The sequence below is a fragment of the Arctopsyche grandis genome, chromosome 6, assembly GCF_051622035.1.
Source record: "Arctopsyche grandis isolate Sample6627 chromosome 6, ASM5162203v2, whole genome shotgun sequence".
NCBI lineage: Eukaryota > Metazoa > Arthropoda > Insecta > Trichoptera > Hydropsychidae > Arctopsyche > Arctopsyche grandis.
This window is the reverse complement of record NC_135360.1, coordinates 33,394,182-33,417,011: the sequence shown is the minus strand read 5'-3', so window position 1 is coordinate 33,417,011 and position 22,830 is coordinate 33,394,182. Positions and strand designations below refer to the sequence as shown.

Here is a 22,830-nt window from a genome sequence, read left to right as displayed (position 1 = left end):
TATTTTTTATTGCCCTTTAAATATTTATCTGTTTATAATACTATTTTATACGGATTTATTTTTTGATTTCGGCTATTTGAATTAACCGGAAGTGACTTTTGAATTGATTAATTGATGATTATCGTTTTATAAACTATATGTATATGTACATATGCGGTCTCCGTGACGAGACAGAATGTTAAATGACAGAAAACGCAAATATCGGAAGGCAAAGATCGAAAATCAAAAGATCTTAAGTCGAAAGATAAAAAAAATGATGCATGGTAAACGGTACATACTCACTTAATTTGCGCGAGCAGGATACAACAGGAACAAGAGAAACAGGCTTTTCCTCCCGTATTAATGTGCACGCGCAGAATACGGGAGGAAAAGCATGTTCCTCTTGTTCCTGTTGTATCCTGCTCGCGCAAATTAAGTGAGTATGTACGTGAGTATGTACCGTTTACCATGCACCATTTTTTTTTAATCTTTCGACTTAAGATCTTTCAATTTTCGATCTTTGCCTTCCGTACACTAGGTAATTTCAAAACTCTATTTCTAGTGCTGAATAGAAAAGTTTTCAACTCTATATATGTACATATGTGTGTATATATTATATATAATTATATAATAAATCACAGCAAATGATCTAATTTTTCCATCGAGAAGGCACGTCGATTAATCGTCAATAATTTAATCATTAATGACTCTAAAGAAATATGTACAATTAAACTTAAACTCGTATTGTTTTTCATGCACTTTTATGTAAAAATTCGCCAAATTCTTGTTAATCCGGTGGATTTCGTATTTAACAAAGTGAGTATCGAACAAGTTACACATTTGCTTTCGAAATTTTAAGAAGAGTGCACGTGAAATTCATACTGACTTATATAAATTTTCCACAATATTTTGGACTAATTCGGATGACATTGTGAATTCTTACATTGTGAATTCTCCGGCTATCACTGGCCGTGATCAGATATTGAATAATCGCCAGATAAACCCGCAATAGTATTTACGGAGATAAAAACACCATAAAAAACATTAGTGTTGTGAAAACGTTCTCAGTGGATAGACTTAAAATTTATTTTGAAAAAAATGTTATAAAACTTCGGGAAAGTGAGTGATATTTCGTTTAATATACATTATACATACATATAATAGTGAGTTCAACACGTTAGTTAAAATATGCTTAGCAGAATATGTTACTATCTAATCAGGTTAAATAATGATTTAACACTATTACATACATACATATACATTTGTATGCATTTTATATGCATTTTTATATTATATAAATATCATATATATATATATATATATATATATATATATATATATATATATATATATATATATATATATATATATATATATATATATATATATATATATATATATATATATATATATATATATATCTATCATATGATATTTATATAATTATAATTAGCTAAATCTTTCCGAATCAATGTCAATAATCACATTTTTAAGTGCTCGCAATTAATTCGACATAAAATACAGCAAATTAAATTGGATACTTTATTTTCCAACATTTAATCCAGACTTTTTTCATATGATGACCCCTTCTATGGCCTTCCTGGTAGAAATCTGTGATCCTAGCTACTACTGTTTTATTTGAAGCTTTGATTCTAGCTACTCAATCAAAGCTTCAAATAAAAAAAAAAGTTCCCATTGCGATGAAAGCTTGCTTATTCTTTAAAACACTTCTTATCTTTTGATCTTATGGATATGCGCAAAATCTAAGTTATAATTTGTATTGTTATTCAATCGTCACTACAGTTTCCACAGCACAATTTGACTGTCAATGACCTGCATTTGAACGAATAATCCATTCATAAATCGTGGTTTTCCTTAATGAACTGTCTATATATACTTGTGATGGTCTTAGATAGTTTCAGATTTTATCTAACCCAATTTTTCAAAAAAATATATGTTAACAGTTGAAATTTAGCCGAATTGACTGCACGTAATCATTACAAATACCTCATAAAACAAGTCCGAAACAGTTAATGCTCACATCGAATAGCATATTGTTTTAAAAAAATAGCTTTTTATATAGTTTGGTATATATAGCACATCCATAAATATGAAGCCCAGTCAAAATATAATATCTTAGTACGAGAACATCTCACAAATATCGTGGGAAAGTTTTGTCATTGTAGACTGTTCTGCCTCACTTGGAAAATTATGAAAAAAATATAATCATTGCAGAGTATTGACTCTATGTAGTTGTTATAAAATAAATAGAATATTCTGAATTTGCGAATGAATTTTCTTTACCGAAACTATAGAAGTTTACCCTTCAAATATTGAAGATTATTTTTTTGGAAATTAATTAGCCAATTTTATTATATTGTGTTGTTAAGAGGGCTGGTTACCCGAAACGTTAATTTTTTTGCCGTTCCTTTCTTCGATATATGTATATATTGAGTGAATGCGACAGTTGCGCCTCGACCAGATAATATCTATTTTAAATCGACAAAATCGAGGTTTTGTATTCTCCAGTTTTCTCCTCCGAAACTTGACCAATTTAAAAAAAAAATCATCATCGGTATGAGAAAGACATTTTCTATGTTTTTATTTTCGTATTTTTTTAAAAATCACCGGTTAAATAAGCACGCTGGACTCTTTTCATGTGTGTAAAAAATAGGCGATTTTATAGATGTTTGGCGGCTCCTAACTCATATAAAAAATAACTAATCAAAAAAATAAAACCACAGAAACATGCCAATGGTGGATATCCATAGCATATTAAAAATTAATTTCTCTAGTGCCATTATTGAAGAAGAGAGAAGTTTAATACAATGGACACCAGCCCCTTGTCCATACAAACGTATTAGACTTCTCCCTTCCTCAATTATGGTACTAGAGAAATTATTTTTTAATATGCTATGGATATTTACCATTGAGTTGCATCTATTGTTTTATTTTTTTGATTAGTTATTTTTTATAGGAGCTAGGAGCCGCCAAACATCAATAAAATCGCCTCTTTTTTACACCCACGAAAAGAGTCCATCGTGCTTATTTAACGGTCGATTTTAAAAAAAATACGCGCATAGTTGCACAGAAAATATCTTTCTCATACCAATGATGAAACATTTTTAAAAATTGGTCCAATTTTGGAGGAGAAAATAGGAGAATACGAAACCTCGATTTTGTCAATTTAAAATACGTTTTATCTGGTCGAAGCGCAACTGTCGCATTCATTCAATATATATATATATCGATGAAAGGAACGGCAACAAAATTAAGGTTTCGGGTGTACAGCCCTCTTAACAATGTTCCAAAAAAGTTAAAAAATTTTAAAAGTTAAAAAAATTTATTTATTTATAGCAAAATGCTAATGAATATAGCGAAAGTAACAAATAAAATTATAACTACAAATAACATAAAATAATTAACAAAAAAAAAACTATAATTAGTAACTAAAACATAAAATTATAATGCCAAACATTGCATTTATTAACTTATATAATTACATCCTCTTCCACAAAGGTATCCATTAACACCCTTCAAGAAAGCACCAATGTTGTTAGCACTTATTTATATGTAAAGTGTAAATTATAACGGTTTTCTGTCACATTATTTTAACCTCAAAAACAGTTTTTAGCCTAGAAAATGGCCGGCAAGACAGACGATGTTTTCAACGTATTCTTTGAGAAGAATCTTTACAACATAAAAAAATTTATGAAACATCATCCAGGAGGTTCAAACACGTTGAATAACAAAAACGAAAAAGACATATCAGCCCTAATGAACGCGTACGGCCACGGCGATTATGCTTATTACCTACTGGAACAATACAAAATCGAAAAAGACTCAACTCACAAACAAAATGGCGTAAAAACGCATCAAAATGGCCGCATACCCAACGGACTAAACGGCAGTAGCACCAGCCACATCTCAAACGGAAACTACCAAGACATAAACGGTAACGACGACAATTCAAATGGAATATCAAAATCGAAAGAAGAGATCAGAAAATCTGTAGAACGAATGGAAAGAATAGAGGTAAAAAAAAAAAAACTTTTTAAGTACATAATAAACATTCATTTTTATTCCCACGACTATTTAAAAAACATATCCACTTTTAAAATGCAAATACTGAATGCTGATTAATCGATATGGTAACCAAGTAAACGGATACCGCTTATCCAACATAACTTTTGCTAACTTTCTCTGACAGTCAGAGTCATCTCAAAGTTTTAATTGGAAATCTGTATGTATACAAAATTTCAAAAAACTTGTAGTAATCGCTTATTTTTACTTTATCTATGTACGTAATAACAATTGATGAAGTTTTATGATCATGTAAAAATTCAAACTTCAAATTTTGACTGATTCGAACTCAGAATCGATCACCGATCACTTTTTCGCGATCTAAAACAAATGTGTGTGTGTGTCTGTGTATTTTGGGGATTTTTAGAATACCATTAGTCCTATCGAACGGAAACCTAGTATCGGTAACTGAAATTCTTATCCATACAAAGTAAATTTTTTTCAAATTTTTAAGTTGACCGGAAATGGTACCTCCTCTTATATGTGTCCTCTTTTTTTAAGTTTTTGAATTCAATCATCTCCCAAACTATTAACTGAATCGGACTGAAATTTTTTTACATGTAATATAAATAATAATTTTTATGACCTTATATTTTTTTAATATTTTTATCTGAACCGGAAGTAGTACTTTTACTCTAGAGAATCGAGTTCTAAATCTAAAGTTTTAGTTTAATACCAAGCTATGTATAAAATTTGGTAAGCATCCGTCAACCGGAAGTAGCAGTTTACTCTTGTTCGATTTTTCTTCCACTATTTTTTTCGACCCCTTAAACATGTGTGCTCTTCACAAAAAATTAAGTATAATTCTTGTATTAATGTGATGAAAATAATAAAAAAAATACTAAATTTAATAAACCGGAAGTGGGATTTTTTATGATATTATCTCAATGCTGGCTTGGTTAATCAGTTAATTGTGTTTTGTTTTTTTAGAATTTGGTCGACTGGTCGAAACCAATGTTGAGTCAGTTGCACAAACTAGGTCCACATTATCTAGAATGGGTGCACAGTCCTGTTGACAAACCATTGAGAATGTTTTCAAGTTCCATCTTGGAAAGTTTCACGTTCACCCGTTGGTACATAGTGCCAATGTTTTGGATACCAATTTTGTTATATGGCACGTACTTCACGTATAACAATCACGTGTTATGTCAAGGTAAGTCAAATGGCTGATTTTTTTATTAAAAATAGATTAAACCCACCAAAATTTAATGACAATTAAATAATTCGATTAATATTCAATTAAAATCGCATTATATCGATTTTTTATTATATTTTAGTATTACATATATATGTACATACATATATACTGGGAGGGCCTAACAGGTAAACCCCAATGCTCCTTCCTGGCCAATTAGAAACATCTATATACATTTTTAGAATAATTTTTAGCAAAGCATCATAGAGACATCTATGGATAAATTTTGACAAATTTTTGATAAACTTACATTTTCAAAATTCGCGAGACATTTATGGACAAATTTGCAGCATTTTTACATACCTCTTTTATACTTCACTTACGATTACAATTCAGAAAAAAAATTGCCTCTAATTCGATCGTTTTCATACTTTGCCATATTGCTCATTTTGATCATCAATATATGTAAGTAAATGTATCCTCCGCCATTAAATGGAGAAAAATATAATTTTAGACGCGTTTGAAATTTGAATTTCAAACGTGCCCGACATTTATCTAGTTTTTAGTTTTAAACATAGATGGCGGTAGTAAAATAAAATTATTGGTATTTTTATTCAAATTAATAATTTTATATACAAATTATAGAAGAGGTATGTTTTTGAAAAACTTTATTTTGGCAATTTTTTATACGAATCGAAAACTCTAAAATGGCGAGAAATGAGCAAAGGTTGCCAATTTGTTGGAACCGTTTCAATGAAAATCAGATGAATTGGTGAACTCTGATAGGAAACGATCGACCTGGAGTCACAAACCAAGGTCTGGTCAGCAGCAACTACTGGGACTTGAACTATGTTCGAAAGAATATATTAACCCATGTCCATGCTGCTGGTTATATGTATGTATATTAGCCCCATTTAGTATTCTCAGAATCGAAATCTCAGAATCCGAGGTATATCTGATTTACCGGTTAAATTAACGCTTTTTTTTTTTTTAATGTAAAAAAAATATTCAAATAAGTATATCGAAAAAATTGAGCACCACTGAGCTTGGCAGCAGTTTTTAGCATCAAATTTCAAATTTTCGGACACTTGAGCTTTAAAAGGTTCGCCATCGCTAACCTATTGTAATGCTATCATAAGCAATTTTCATTGTTTCCATAAAAGTAATAAATGCTGACTATGTTTATGTAATGTGACAATTCCGAATACAATTTTTAATTGCTATGGAAATTCTTCATTAGTCATTATATCAATTCTTGATAGAATTTTGAATATAGAACTCGGAAGATTTTTACTATCTTATCTGTAGACACATTTTGACAAAACATTTAGTACTAAACACACGTCAATGCCTTACATATCCACTAAATAAGATAATGTATCAGATAACAATACAACGATATATCATTTCGGCGTTATTGATTTCGTCGACAAAATAAAGTACAATCTGAGAATCAGTTCGGTTAGTTTAATATAACCAAATTTAACCGGTTAACTTTTAAGTACATATGTATGTACGTTTCATTTAAGAGAAAGTTTCGTCTTAAATGAAAGTTCGTCCTTTCTTATAAAAATATGGGCTTATGTCATTCAAAACTGACATGAAAGTAAGTACATGTCTATCGTCGATATCCATTTATACTTAATGTTCGTTAATGTTACTTTTAGATAAATGTACCCAGACTACAATCTCATCGTTGCATTATGTTTTGCTGTTTACTTTCGGAATACTCATATGGACTCTGTTTGAGTATTCAATTCATAGATGGATATTCCATTGCGAACCTGGGAATTCCTTACATTGGAAGCAGTTGCATTTTCTCATACATGGACTGCATCATAAGGTACTTTTTTAATTATTTAGTTGTTCTAAAAAAAAACCCTACATCATTGACTGACCTAAGAGAATGCCCCAAAAAAAAAGCTTTGACAAAACAATATTTGACTAAAATAAGTTATAAACGAACTTCTGTTCGTTATCAAATGACTTTTCACATTTCACTTTATTTTTGACAATTCAATGCACAAATTCTAAGTATAAATTCTAACTTTTAATTTCAAATGACGCATAATTTCCAATACTAACTGTTGAAATGTCAACAGGCAAAATATTAGTAAAACAACAGAAAAAAGGAAAATTCACAATTGAATTGATCAGTTTATAGTTATTGGCCGCTTAAACTTGTAAAATTTGAGTTAGTGGTGACAGAAAACACCACTATAGCCATAGACATGTCATTTACAACTTTAAAATTCAAGTGGACAGTAACAAGAACACTGGCCAATAATTGTAACGTTTCTTCCACTGAATAATACTCATACAATGCAAATGATTCTACACGAACGTCAATTTCAGGTGCCATTTGATGAACTGAGACTGGTGTTTCCTCCAATTCCAGCTCTGGGAATTGCCACTGTGGTTTACACCATTTTAAAAGTCCTATATTCAAGAACAGATCTTTTAGCCGTCGGCATAATGACCGGTAGGTTCAGGTTTCTTCAATAACCAGCATATTAATAAACGTTTTTCATGTCTTAAAAGTTTTGTTTAATTTTTAGGTTATTTAATTTACGATATGATTCATTATTTCATTCACAATGCTTCACCGAAAGACGGCAGCTTATTTTACACGTTGAAGAGATATCATGCCAGTCATCATTTCAAAGAACCACTACAAGGTAATCTATCTGTTAATCGATTGATTCATCTTATAATTATATGCTGATAAGATTTGGATAAATACAAAAAATGTTAAACCATCTCAAATTGTCAACATACTTATTTATAGTATCCGAATTATCTGACGTTGCTCAAACAAATAAAACCATTGTACGGAGTTCCTTGACTCCCTTGAATCTAAAAACTGTTTAAATTAGGGTATACATACATCATATATATGTATAATAGAGCTGTTATATGTGTTTGTGTGTGTGTATGTGTGCGATAACGCTCGCCGTACTATAATAGTCATTTCGATTCGACATATTTTATTTTATTTTTATTACATATATACCAGGAAGGCCTTACAGGTAAATCCCAATGCGCCTTCCTGGCCAATTACAAATACAAATGCAGCATTTTTATTACAAGTCGTTGAATTGCGAGACACTGAAAAAACTCGCAAATTAACGAGACATCAATGAATTGTACATAAATTTTATTGTACATCAATCAAATTTCAAATAGTGGTGACATAGTATAGTGGTAGGAAGGATTTTCAGCCAAATTTTTTTTCCGGGAACCGTTTCAACAATGAAATCAGAAAAAATTGGGAAACTCTGATAGGAAACGATCAACCAGGAGCACAAATCCAAGTCTGACCAACAGCATACTCTGAAAAATTAATTTTCATTCAGGGATTGAACCCGGCACCTTCTTGACGGTAAGCAGAAGCTTAACGTCCGAGCTATGCTGCTGGCATAGTATGTCACGGCTAAAAAAACTGCCAGCAAAATGTACTAATATAATAAAAGATCAAGAAAAAACTTCGATATACATATGTATACTGTTTGCTACCAATGTTTCCTGTTGGAAAATAGCATTTAGCCCCATGTATTGAAAATTCATTATTTTTTCTATTGATGCTTTTTATTGTATATGTGTAGGTAGGTAGGTAGTTTTTACACCCAGTTCCGGTTTTGGGGGGGAGGCTGGGTCGGGTCGGGCACGCACGATGCAACAAAGGCGCTTTAAAATTTAAAATTAGAGCGCCAAAAGCAATTCAAAGTTTTAGATTTAGAGGGCCAAAGGCAAAAGTTTTTTCTAAGGGTGTTAAGAAAAAAATGCCTGGGGGCGCCATCGGGTCTAAGGCCGGCACTGAATATACCCATATAGTACAATTGCATGCTATTTTTGCCGTCCATATTGGCCACAGGGTTGCAGACCTCCCAGTATAGTACATATGCATGCTATTTTTGTCTGCATTTGATCACCGGTATGCAGTAGTGTAATGCTAAAGTTTGAGTTGCCGGTACGCTCGATTTTGCACTTTCTTTGAATTATGCAAGAAATGCATCGAGTGTATCCTCATAGCAATCTTCGAGCTATGAATGAATCCTTCTGTTCATGATACAAAGCCGTTTGTTTGTTCGTTGCAGCCCCCAAGAACGCTATCTACCCTCATGTATCGATAGTACAATTAAACATCCACCCCAGACAATGGTTTGAGCCGTCATACGCGGAATAAAGGTCCAGGGCCCATTTATTTCGTTAATGGGTCCATGAATGGGGACCAATATTTAAAATGTGCTTAAGACACATCTAGTGCCTCACATAAAGCCTGGTGGTATCCTTGATACTGACAGCATTTTTATGCATGACAGCGCTCCTTGTCATCGTTTTGTTTGTTACCGGCTATTATACAACCCTGCTGGTATGGTCAACGAGCTTCTACAGCCTGATTAAACTCTGTAGCCCCCCCTCCCCCCCCCCCTTATGAAATCTCACGAGCCGCCACTGCACCCGATAAAATTTTCATCGGGTCTCTCACTATATTACAGGTCTGTTACTGAAAGTTGGCGTGTTCTCATACTCATGCACATGCGCACGAAAGAGAGCGTATTTTTATTATTGAATGCAGTGTGACAGCATGCTATGCAAATATTCCGATGCGGTGCAAACGATCGACAAGCGCCAGACAGACTGAACCACAGATTAACTGTACGTGTACCTTATGCGTGCGCACTGCTCGCACTTACACTAAGGGAAATCTACCCGAAGTCCCGACATACACCTACCCTGTATACGTTATGTGCTTCTGATACTTTAGTTCCGAATTTTGCCTTATTAAACTCGCCAGAAAGATCCAACTCAATTTTAATAATTACCATTTTAATAATTGCATCTGTGCACATCGAAAGGTTACTCGTTATCTGATGTGCAATCTATCATTCGTGAAGTCGAAAATTGCGTTTAAAGCAGCCATCCGGTTGATCTGTGGTTCAGTCTGTCTGGCGCTTGTCGATCGTTTGCACCAAACCCCAAATATTCACAGACACAACACATTTGTTCGCGTTAACTCTCGGTAACATACTTATAATAGAAATTGCTTACGTCACGTCATAATAAATATGAAATTAATTATATTTTAAAGGTATTTGAAAAAAATACGACCGCGATGCGGATCGAACGGTTCGGTGATAACTAGTCAAATGTGAACCGGTCACAGGACAACTGATCGCTCTAGATCGGTCACAGGACAACTGATCGCTCTAGATCGGTCACACGTGATCACCCGTCACACTAAAACTGGTCACACCCTAAAACTGGTCACGAGAAAACTGGTTGAGCGATTTTAGGGTGTGACCAGTTTTAGTGTGACGGGTGATCACGTGTGACCGATCTAGAGTGACCGGTTGTCCTATGACTGGTTCACATATGACTACTAGTCCGTTTACCGGATCGAACACAGGACCGACACATTACTTTTAATTTTTCTTATTTAATAACTTAATATGGCCATAACCCATGCGATGATATTTCATCGGGAACAACACTGGTCTTTATATAATAGTAGAAAACTAAGCTAATTGCCTGGCGATCCTCGGTCGTACATGACTACTGCGTATAAAATCATTAACTTGTTGGACGCTCCAATGCGTCACTGCAAATTCAAAATGGCGTCACTGCAAATTCAAAATGGCGTCACACGTCACTGCTAGGTTTACTGTTCACTGTTTAAACTGCCCTAATAACCTTGTTTGTCATCGACAAACATAGCTAATGCTTTGTCAATGGACAGCTAGGGTGGGTCGCAAGCTAAATTATCGAAACTAGTCCATTTACATAAGCCGGCACGTATTTCGGTCATTCAAAGTAGTCTGCGATTAGATTCAGCCGGCGATAGCATTATTTTATCTCGAACTGTTACGTGACCGCTGGTTCGTATCAATTAATTAACGACGTCAAAATTAGAAGTATACACTCATCGTTAAAAATTTTGGTGAATTTGCAAAATTGAAGAGAAAGAAGTGCACAATCATACAATCGTAATCAAAAATATCAGTGCGTCAGTAGTCAAACGGCGTCAAGGTCACGACTGATTGCATCGGTTGCGTTTAGAAATAAGATGGCTATTCGTACTTGTTTTTTCCAGTACAGTACTGGTTTTTTGGGTATCTGTCCTGGCAGTATCCTTGGGATTGGCCTATTTATAAATATTGAAATCGATTTTTTTTATTTTCATAAATATACATCCATGATTTTAGCATCCATGTTCGTTAGCTTTTTTAATAACTCAAGTATTTAGAAACATTATTTTAACAAAAATTTCCTGGTTTTGTCACATACCTAAAAACATAAAATGGTCACTTTATTTTGAAACGGCTAGCCGTGTGTAATCACTTGAGGTCTGACCGCACTATGAGACAACCGAATGATCCGACACTTCACGACAGAAATTTTATGAGACATAACGCACTGCGCGACAGTCGCATGACGTAGAACGACGTCAAGTCGTTCACGACGTGATGCATGTGTCGTTGAGTAGGAGTTGCCTTGCGACAATTATTCTCCTTCTTCATATTGTGACTTTGAAATAGCATGTAGCCATAATCTTTTGATTTTTCTCGATTGTTCTTCTTCCTCGCATATCAAAGATAATATAAAGCGTCCGTTTCGTCCATCTTGCTCCAAGGTACCGAACGAATGATTGACATAATTTACTGCGTAGTATCGCATCGCTGTCGTTCAATTGCGGTTTACCTGATATTTTCGTACACTGGTGTGAAGTGTCGGATCGTTCGTTTGACGCATAGTGCAGTCAGACCTTTAAACGCCACGCGTTTGTAGAAACCGATTCGATTATTTTATTATATGTATTTAGTGCCAACCGTTGACACTAACTCTTGAATATATCACAAACTAACGAAAAATATTGACTTTTTTCAATTTCATTAGTATCACAGGATATTTTTACATACCTCCTTTACGTTTCACATGGCTTTCGTGTCAGTGGTCATTTTTGATATCTTATCCGATCGTTTTCATACTTTGCCATATTGCTCATTTTGGTCATCAATACACGTTAATGTATCGTCTGCCATTACGATGGAGATAAAATATCGTATACAACGCGTTTTAAACACGCGGAAAGTAAATCTCCCTGACGTTTAATAAGCGTTCGTCCCGTATCTTCCAACCTGTTCGCCTTGATATGGCGATATAATTAGATATCACTATGAAGAAACCAAAATTGTTTCGAGTCATAGCCTTAAATACAAAGGAGCGCGCACCGGTGAACTTATGGCGATGAAGTGGTTAATATGATTATTTGTTTCAGGATTCGGCATATCAAGCAAACTGTGGGATTTGATTTTCGACACTACCATACATGTGAAAAAACTGAATTTCAGCCTAACGTGGAAATAAGGATGCTGAATACTTATTGAATTATATACTTTTTTTATTCGTCATTTTAATACCAAATGACAAATAAAATAACAGTACCATTCTCCGTTACGATTCAGTCCTTGACAGTTTTTATTTTATCTACCTATAAGCACTTAGTATTATCAGATGAAGTTATTTCTTTAAAAAAAATGCTCTATTTTTTCAACATAATGGTTTTTATGTCAAAGCTTTACCTTTTGGGTTTTATTTCTAAACTAGCTGCATTGCAATAAGTAATCGTGGCAGTAGGTAATCAGCATTTGAAGAATAAAAAATGATTTTTAAAGCTGTAGATTAGGAATGAAGCCCAGAAGTATTGATATTTTAGATAATTCAAAAGAAAGGTGAAAAAATTATTATCCATATTCTGACGAGCATTGAATCGTAGCTGTGAATAATACTGTTTCCATGGATAGGTGTAAATAAATATACAGGGTTTGGAGTAGTGACGTAACTACCACATAGCAATCCATCAAAACTGGAAAGATCTATGCTTTCAATCAAGTATAAAGTATCAGAAATAATAAAATCAGGATGTTCTGCAAATAATAGGCTCGAAAGAAAACGTGTACATATCTACATATGTATATGAGCCATTGTATTTGAAAGTGTCGGAATTCCAATTTTCAGTTACAAAAACACTATTTCTGTTTGACATAATTCACAAATTGTTATCACTTTAATTAATTAGATGTGTCCAGAATCTCGGAAAAGCTGAATAAACGTATTACAGGCAACAAGTATTTTGAAATATTGTTAAACGCAAAACATTATATTTAATTTCTTGCCAAATATTTCTCGAAATGAAGAAAAGTGGACTTATGTATGTCACTTTCATATATAGCGGCTTATATGTGTATATTTAAATTGGACAATAAAGTTACTATAATTAAATAGTTATATGTCTAAGTAGGTAAAATATTTGCCTAGTTACGCTACTGGTTTGGAGGCTAGTCATGTGCATATCTTGCAATTATTTATATTATGAAAATATACCGATGTGTCAAATTTGATTGTTTAAAATATATCTGTACTTAATTGTTGAGAATTTGACACATCGATATATTTAAAATTTTTATAAAACTAAATGTGATGTTGTTAAAACAGTTGTATATAAAACCAAATGTTAAATATATTTTATATGTATTTTGATAACTTTGTTGTTATTCTTCGAACAAATTCAAAACCGTGGCGATTAAAAAAGAAAAAAAATAGTTCATTTGTAACAACAGACTAAGACGTAGATTAAAAGCAAATGGTAGATATTACATCATAATTTATGATCAGCAATCAACTAAAAATGTCTTAATTTCAATATATTTAAGCTGACAGATCCATAAACGTACTTGCTTAAGAGGGCTGTACATCCGAAACCTTAATTTTGTTGCCGTTCCTTTCTTCGATATATATATTGAGTGTATGTATATATTGAGTGAATGCGACAATATATATCAATATATATATTGAGTGAATGCGACAGTTGCGCTTCGACCAGATAAAACGTGTTTTAAATCGACAAAATCGAGGTTTCGTATTCTCCAGTTTTCTCCTCCGAAACTGGACTAATTTAAAAAGAAATTTCATCGTCGGTATCAGAAAGATATTTTCTATGTTTGTGTGGTCGTATTTTTTTAAAAACCAACCGTTAAATAAGCACGCTGGACTCTTTTCGTGGGTGTAAAAAAGAGGCGATTTTATAGATGTTTGGCGGCTCCTAGCTCCTATAAAAATAACTAATCAAAAAAATAAAACGATAGATGCATCCCAATGGTAAATATCCATAGCATATTAAAAAAATATTTCTCTAGTGCCATAATTGAGGAAGGGAGAAGTGTAATACGTTTGTATGGTCAAGGCGCTGGTGTCCAGCCCTCTTAAGAATGTGGGTTAATGTTGTGTACATACAGGACAATGAGTACTTACATATTATCAATTCAAGGCATTTCGTAAATCTAATCAGTATCTGGCACCTGCAACTATCGGTTAAGAAGAAAGGAAATTCGCAAGAAAGACCTGATCGATTTGCCGAATATGATACATGCAACACCTATCATTTTACAGAATTGCAAAAATGCGTTAGTCGAGCTAAAAACGTGCGTGCCTACAATTGCATCAAACTATCAGATAATTGTATTCACAATCTAGATTGGTCATGTGCGATTCGATTATGAAAAATTATAAATCTTTTAGATTCTACAACGAGTTTCACATTTGGCATTCGATTCTTGTACAGTTAGTTTATTTTCAAATCATTAAATTCCTAGTCATGCATAAGTCATACATATTCTTTTTGATTGTTGTAATATTGAAGTCACACAGTGCTCGCTGTAGAGAATGGGACTCGTTAGTTCAAGAATATTTTCCAAAAACATGTTTGAAAGAAAACGCATTCGGATTGAAACAGACTAGATTTCATGGATCACTCGGTAAGTATCAAAATGTTTATTTATCTTTAACTATGTCGTATTATTTTAATAATAATAACAATTCGATACAATGGCAGCCCATCCTAAAACAATTACACAAACGGATGTAAACTTATGCGTCAAACAAGGCAAAAGACTATACAAGACCTCTTCCGAGCTCGATGACTACCCCACGGGTGAAAACTTTCCATCTTTGGGTATCAACATATTCTTTACATCTCAACTCAGTCCTGAGATCAAACTGGCTTCTAAGCATTCGAAATCAGTGCTGTTAGCTACAAAAATACTCCAAAATAGGATGACCTCATGGTAAAATTCACCGTAGGATCTTACATACATACATTCAACACTGTAAAAATAATTTGATAACATTTGAAGTGTTCTTTCAGTGGTCAGATGACTCCAAATACATTTCTGGCTTTCTTGGAAGCACGTGGATTTCTAGGACCTAAATTTACATATCCACCGGTTTGTCCGATATTGCCGTCTCCAAGATCATATGATGGGTGTTGCAACAACCCATTTAGACCTTTGTGGGGCTCTATCAACACTCCCTTCACCAGGATTGCACCAGCTAACTATGATGATGGTAAGCCCATATTTAATTATCTCACTCTGCGTTTTTTTATTGAATATCCCACACAGCTTCATTAGCTTTTCATCCGACATTCAACTGGAAACATTTACTTGGGTATCACTTTTGATCCTCAATTCACCTTTCACAACCACATCAAGACAGTCGCTGACGTTTCCTTTCGTCGACTTGGATTTGTCTTGAGATATGCTAGGTTATTCTCCAACCCCTTGTCTTCTCGCTTGCTTTTCAACTCGCTTGTTAGAAGTAAGCTAGAGTATAATGCGATTGTGTGGAATCCGCATGAAGCAAAACTACTCTCTTATAATCGAAAAAGTGCAAAAAGCATTTCTTCGTTTTCTATATAAGAAAGAGTATGGGTATTACCCATATCTCTATCCCACTCCTTTCCTTTTGGGCATGCTTGGGTATAATTCCTTTGAACTTCGGAGAAACTTCTCGTTAATTCGTTTCGTTTTCCAGCTACTGCGTGGTAATACGTTATGCCCGTTGTTGCTGGAACAGTTTGGACTATATGTACCTAATAATTATGTGCGTGGTACATATCATCATTTAATGGTTGTACCTCCTGCTCGCACAGTTATTTTTCGAATGGCTTCTATACCAAGAGCTATTCGACTTATCAATGAAATCGTTGCTGCCGTCCCAGAATGCGATATTTTCCACCTCGGTGAGCGTAGATTATCGGATATTATTTTTAAATATTTGTCTGGTAACCTGCGCTCATCATTACTTTCTTAATTTGAATGTGATGTATGAGTGGAATCTTAATCTACTCTCTTCCATTTGGGCCTCACAGGGATGTTTTGTATCTGTAGCTTGTTCTTATTTATTGGAACAGGCTGCAGGTGCAAGACATTCCTGTATTTGCATTTTTTCTTATTTTAAATTTTAATTACTATAAAGTTTTTTATGATTTTGTTAAATGCTGTATTTTTTTTTAATTTATTGTATCTTAATTTTTTGCTTTTGCTTTTTGTTGTATCTTTTAATTTTTAATTTTATTTTTTGTTTTCTCCCTCTCTTATTTTATTATGTAAGCCATTGTGGCGCATTAGGTTCTCCCTGTAATGCCACAATGGTCAAAAAAACGTTAAATAAATAAATAAACTATCCTAGTTGGTTAACCCAATTTTAAAAAATTACTCATACTCCTCACATCATTAGGATTATACAAAATGGCCAAGGCTAAAAGCGGCAACGACTTACCGTCAGCAAGAAAAATCACCAATAGACTGTTCAAGGACGTCCGAAGGTACAGTAAAGTATTAACAAACATGGCTGTTCAATGGGGACAGCTGGTGGCCCATGACTTATCTCTAAGAATAATGGAACAATGCAGTATGTGTCACTTTTAATTTAATTCAATACAATACTTAACCTTGCATGTAATTTTAATCCTTGCTGAAAATTTGTAAAAACAGGTTCCGGTGGTGTTCAATGCTGTTCAAAAGATGGCACAGCAGAAATAATCAGGGAAAACAGACCATCGTCTTGTGCACCCATTGAAGTACCATTTGATGATAAATTTTATTCTTACCAAGGCATAAAATGCTTAAACTTTGTGCGAAGCGTGACGGCTCCAGCTATTGACGGGTCTTTGGGTCCTGCACAACAGGTCTATTTGCTAAAATTAGCATTATAAAAGATTCAAGAGGCAAATTTTACTAATGAAATATTAATTTTGCAGATGAATACAGTATCGAATTTCCTTGACGGATCTCCGATATACTCGTCGAAGTCAATCTATGCCGATAGATTAAGACAATTCCTCGGCGGTAAGCTACATTTGACTGAAAAGCAATTGCTTCCATCATCGCCTGATCCGAATGACAACTGTGATAGCAGCAGCACATTTGGACAATGTCCTTGTTATTTAACTGGTAACAATAAACTTTTTGATTCTTCTCTTTATTAGGTTAATCCAGAACTTTTTGACCAAAATCGACACATATGTACATTTATTTTCTAGCTGAGCTAGCTTTTTTGATAATAAAGGAATATTAAAACTGTCATTATATCCCCCATCTGCCAAAAAGTTTAAAATTGATTCGTTTTTCATATTAGAATACTAATATTCTTTACTAAAATATCTTATAGGTGACTCTCGTGTGAATCAAACTCCATCGTTGGCTGCATTACAAACTATTCTAGCACGAGAGCATAATAAGATAGCTGAAGGACTTGAGAGGATAAATCCACATTGGAACGACGAGAAGTTATTCCAAGAAGCTAGAAAAATAATAATTGCTCAACTTCAACACATAACTTATCAAGAATGGCTGCCATTGTGCATCGGTATATATTGCACTTTAAAACCATATACAATCAATAATACCTAATTCAGATTGTATTAATTCAATAATATTTAGGTAGGGAATACGTGACACGTTTCAAAATATCACCGATTGGATTATACTCGTACGATTATGACTCGAACGTCAACCCCGGAATCATCAACGCGTTTGCTACGGCCGCTTTCAGATTCTTCCACACACTCATACCAGGCAATCTAATGGTTTGCCCATCGGAATCTCATGACAAAGACGAAAATTTAAGGTAATTGTTTCTTTTATCCGATCAGTATGATCAAATTCAATCAATGAATTTCATTTCTCTACACTATTTGGGACTTCCGGGTAATGTTTTACACTGCATCAGTACTTTAATACATTAGTGATAGTTATAGGTGCAAGATTTTCGTCTCCACATACATATATATGTTGTATAATATTTGTTTATTCATACTGTATAATAACATTTCATACAATATTATTCGATTGTTATATTTATACTATAGTAACCAAATTGCCTGACGTTACTCGGGTTGGTGAAAACTTTGTGAGAGAAGCTTTTAACCCTGGGCTCCGGAGCCCTTCCAAAAACCACCTTTGGTATAACCAGCAGAATAGACTAGTGATTAGCATATAATGCTTTTAACAGAGTGGTCCCGGGTTCAAATCCCAATGGTTTCTGCAGGCCAGATCTTGGATTTGTGACTCCAGGTCGATCGTTTTCTATTAGAGTTTGCCAAATTATCTGATTTTCATTGAAACGGTTCCAAAAAATTGGCAACCTTATCCATTTTCTCGCAAAATCTCGAGTTTTCAGCAATCTCGAATTTCACTGAATTGTATAAAATGCTGCAAATTTACAAATTTTACCATAAATGTGTCTGTGGATGTTAATTGATATGTATTTACTAAATTTCGCTGAATTGTTTAAAATGCTGCAAATTTACAAATTTGACCATAGATGCGAATATTAATTGATATGTATTTATGTACTTTGTATAATACTAATAATATTTATATAAAATGTACAATATTTCTGAACAGGAAGGCGTATTAGGATTACCTGTTAGGCTTTCCTGGTATAAATCAAAGATTAAAATAAAAAATAATGTATCGTGAGATACTATTGTATGATTCCTGGGTATAGGGAGGATTGCAGGAGAGAGAAAATTAAAGGCGATCTTAGTTCAACCTTGTACGTTTATTGTTCAATATAAGAATACATTCCATCTCGTATCGAGCATGATAAACTGACTCGGTCTTAGTAGTCCTAAATTGAAATAAAAAATGGTCTATAGGCAAACAAACAAAAATTTTGTAATTGAATCGAGCTTTATTACATGTGAAAGTTTTATAGGTTGAGTGATCATTATTTAAATCCGAGCATTATGGAATATTACGAGAATGGATTGGAAGCTATATTGAGAGGTACCATCTATCAACCGGCAATGGAGGCAGACACGAGCTTCAGCTCCGAGATAACAAACTACTTATTCAAATCTATCAACAGCTCCGGCATCGACTTGATCTCAATGGACATACAGAGAGGAAGAGATCACGGCTTAGCAAGTTACAACGTCTACAGGCACGTATAAAAACCCGTTTAATTATAATTCAAACAACATTTTATTTGACCAAATGCTAAATATAGGTCTACTTGCGGAATGAGGAGAGCCAACACGTTCGAAGAACTATCCGGTGAAATTTCAGGAGACGTGAGTAAAATCAATACGACTATGAATAACGGGAATCAACCTTTCAATGAGTGGTGTTTTGCCTTTTTAGCGTATTGTTTTATTGAAAAGTATGTATGAGCATGTCGACGATGTTGATTTGTTCGTCGGTGCATCGATGGAGACGGATGTGCATGGATCAATATTGGGTCCGACGTTCCAGTGTATAGTCGGTGAGCAATTCTACAGGACCAGAGTCGGAGATAGATATTTTTATGATGTTGCCGATATGCCCCACTCTTTCTCGTCAGGTTTGTACAATTATATACAGGATTCGTATTAATGGAAAAGTATTTATTCACTAGCTATGTATATAGAAGCTAGCATTCAAGACACTAATGGTTCAATTCACTAGCTATATAGAAGCTAGCATTCAAGCAGTGCCTGTTTTAGGGGGGGGCTGGGTCAGGTGGTGCCCGAGGGCGCCAAATAAGTTAGGGCACCGCTCGATGCGTCAAAAGTTCTTTAAAATTAAAATTAGAGTTCCAAAAGCTCTAGATTTGTACTCGGCAAATTCTATGCAAACAATCTACTGGAAAAAGCCTAAAGCGAATTCAAGATCTGATATTATTAGGGAATTTAAATTTTGATATTATTGCTAATGATATCAGATTTTGAATTAATTTGAAGATTTTGAGCTTAACCTTTCCTCCCCTGTGATATGTATTTACTACAACTCGACTCTAATAATGGGAATATCGATATGAAATGTAATAGATACGAGGTTCAGAATTTTTGTATTCCTCCGTAATATAATTACGAATTACGACAATTTATGTGTACAAAATACATATCATTGGAGCGCGCGGATGTTTTTGTCACCGTAAGGGAAAGGTTAAGGGGGTATTCTAGTCTACAAATTTGAAAGAATCGTTTTTTTTTCTTTCATATTTTCAAAGCTTAAACCTTTAAGAATATGTCCTTAAGAGGATTTTTCAAAATTCAAATTATTTTCGGAGATATAACTGCTTTAGTGACGTGGCATCTGACCCTGAAACTTTAAACGTGTTTTTCTCGAAACTACTTTTTTCGAGACGGTTGACATGATATCTCAAGTTCTACTGAACCAATTTACTTGAAATTAAGTGTAAGCCTTCTCTATACATTCCTCTATCGCATGAACTAGAACTATGATAAAATTCTAATTTTTACTATTTTTAAAAAATTCGGAAGTCAAAAAAACTGGTAAAAAAAAGACTTTTTATTTCAGTCAGCCGCTATTTAGCGAAAAAAATTTCGTTGACTTTTCCGTAGTTCATGCCATAGCAGCATTTGTTTGCATTGAGAATTAATTTGCTTTTTTTAATTTGGGATTACTAGGAGGGTTGGAATCGTGTCAACCAGGGCGCACCATTTTTTTGAGACCCCTCACTTCATCAGCCTGTTACTTTTTGAATTTTTAATTTGATGTATTCTTCAAACATTAATAAATATTTGGTAAAATAATGGCTACTAAAAATAGACTAGAATACCTCATTAATTTGAAGATCGGCTTTTTCGCACGATCGGCTTTGCCGAGTACAAATGTAGGGCTTTTGGAGCTATAATTTTAATTTTAAAGGGCTTTTGGCGCATCGAGCGGCGCCCTAACTAATCAATTTAAAAGCCTTTTTTTTCAAATAAAGTTCAAGGTAAAATTAATCCACTCATTGTATTAAATTTTATAAAACAGCACAATTTACAAGAATTATATCCAAACATTTCGGTTTCTATGCTTTTGCTGCCACTCCCTGAAACTGTATCAAGGTCCCAAGACCGGGAAAAAGGAGGATGGTAATCCAGTTTTTTATAGTTTTATTCTAAGGGTGTTTAGAAAAAATTGTCCGAGGGCGCCATTGGGTGTAAGGCCGGCACTGCTTTCAACACTTTTCACCCCAACTTGTATAATGTGTATAAATTAAAATCTTCAAATACATTTCTATGATCTTGCAGAACAAATGCGGGAAATAAAGAAAGCGTCGATGGCTCGTCTCATATGTGACAACTCGGATGTGAAAAAAGTCCAGCCGAGAGCTTTCGAAATGATCAGTGAACACAATCCGATGTGCGACTGTGAAGACTTGGATCGCATTCCAATGATAGACTTACAATATTGGAAAGAAAGTTGGTGATTGTGAAAAAAAGTCACGTTGTTATGATGCAATTGTTATTATACTCGATTTCGTTTACCGACGCACTGTGAAGCTTTACACTATCGGTCAATATTTTACTAACTGTTACACTCGAAGTGTATTCTCAGTTGTAGTATATATTTCAACTGACGTTTTAGGTCATTCATATTTGAATATAATTAAACTAGTAAATGATATCTCTACAAGCGCAAATACACTTTCAACAATGCGCGTCAGTTGTAATATAACAGTTGAGTTTTGACAGCTCTGATGGTTTTACGAATGCTCTAGAATTCAATAATGCGGTATTACGAATACAGGTAATGATTACCGTATTACGATAACTCTAATAATGTGTTCAAAACAAAAAAATGTGACTTTCCAACTCAATTTACTAGTCGAGTGACTTTTTCACGAAAACCTAAGCTCTCCATCTAACCTGGTACTAAATTATAGTTGAATTGTATTTTCAGTTGTAATATATTCTGACCAGTTGGAATGTAATTCGCTATATGAATCAACTTACGTGGGTTAGACGGAATGTATTTCAATTAGTCAAAATATATTAAAACGGAAAATACAAATAATACAATTATAACGGTAGTTGGTACCGAGTTAGATAGACTATATTACAACTAGAAGATACACTTCAACTGTAACACATACACTATCCTAGCTGAATTTCTATATAAGTTACAGAACATTTAATTTGTCGCCTTTTTTAATTTGGATCGCTTGAAAGTTACACTATATACATATATAGAGCTGATTTCAAACAATTGGACCAATAATCGTGAAAGCGTGAACATTTCCAGTGTCTTGGTAAATAAAATAAAGTATAAATGTATACATATAATTATTTATTATACTATAAATATAATTTTTATAAACTTAAAATGGCAATTTTATTCATTTAACAGTGTTTTGGCACTAAATAGACAAAACTTATATTTACTAGATCAGTATTTTAAGAAAGACAGACAAGATAATAAAAAAAAAAATGGTAATATGATCAGTATTAATATAAATTTAATCTAATTTTAATACAATATATTGAAAAATAAAAATACTGATCAAATAATCAA

The 22,830-nt window shown here is 33.7% G+C and overlaps 2 protein-coding genes across 3 annotated transcripts; both read left to right on the top strand.

Moving 5' to 3' along the window:
* The first annotated feature begins 1,025 nt into the window (after positions 1–1,025).
* Positions 1,026–13,833, top strand: Fa2h (Fatty acid 2-hydroxylase). Of its 2 annotated transcripts, none has more exons than XM_077432277.1 (7): positions 1,026–1,098; positions 3,614–4,014; positions 4,993–5,215; positions 6,865–7,040; positions 7,553–7,679; positions 7,756–7,875; positions 12,477–13,833. In XM_077432277.1, the coding sequence occupies exons 2-7, from the start codon at positions 3,622–3,624 to the stop codon at positions 12,563–12,565; spliced, it is 1,128 nt and encodes a 375-aa protein (XP_077288403.1). In that variant the 5' UTR covers positions 1,026–1,098; positions 3,614–3,621; the 3' UTR covers positions 12,566–13,833. The 2 variants fall into 2 exon arrangements, with proteins under 2 accessions (XP_077288403.1, XP_077288402.1); XM_077432276.1 differs by having other exon boundaries at positions 3,607–4,014.
* A 3,363-nt stretch (positions 13,834–17,196) lies between these two features.
* On the top strand, positions 17,197–22,302 carry LOC143912844 (peroxidase-like). Its single transcript, XM_077432275.1, has 8 exons — positions 17,197–17,225; positions 17,298–17,490; positions 17,708–17,905; positions 17,980–18,166; positions 19,259–19,486; positions 19,553–19,616; positions 19,687–19,885; positions 21,567–22,302. The coding sequence occupies exons 2-8, from the start codon at positions 17,298–17,300 to the stop codon at positions 21,743–21,745; spliced, it is 1,248 nt and encodes a 415-aa protein (XP_077288401.1). The 5' UTR covers positions 17,197–17,225; the 3' UTR covers positions 21,746–22,302.
* Positions 22,303–22,830: the final 528 nt, after the last annotated feature.

What these genes read in the sequence shown, in the direction of transcription:
- Fa2h (XM_077432277.1), top strand. Translation starts at nt 3,622, where the DNA reads ATGGCCGGCAAGACAGACGATGTTTTCAACGTATTCTTTGAGAAGAAT. An exon ending in AACGAATGGAAAGAATAGAG is followed by an intron (nt 4,015 to 4,992) that starts GTAAAAAAAAAA and finishes TTGTTTTTTTAG; the next exon opens with AATTTGGTCGACTGGTCGAA. An exon ending in AGCCGTCGGCATAATGACCG is followed by an intron (nt 7,680 to 7,755) that starts GTAGGTTCAGGT and finishes TTTAATTTTTAG; the next exon opens with GTTATTTAATTTACGATATG.
- LOC143912844 (XM_077432275.1), top strand. Translation starts at nt 17,298, where the DNA reads ATGAATACAGTATCGAATTTCCTTGACGGATCTCCGATATACTCGTCG. An exon ending in ATGGCTGCCATTGTGCATCG is followed by an intron (nt 17,906 to 17,979) that starts GTATATATTGCA and finishes AATAATATTTAG; the next exon opens with GTAGGGAATACGTGACACGT. An exon ending in GCCCCACTCTTTCTCGTCAG is followed by an intron (nt 19,886 to 21,566) that starts GTTTGTACAATT and finishes ATGATCTTGCAG; the next exon opens with AACAAATGCGGGAAATAAAG.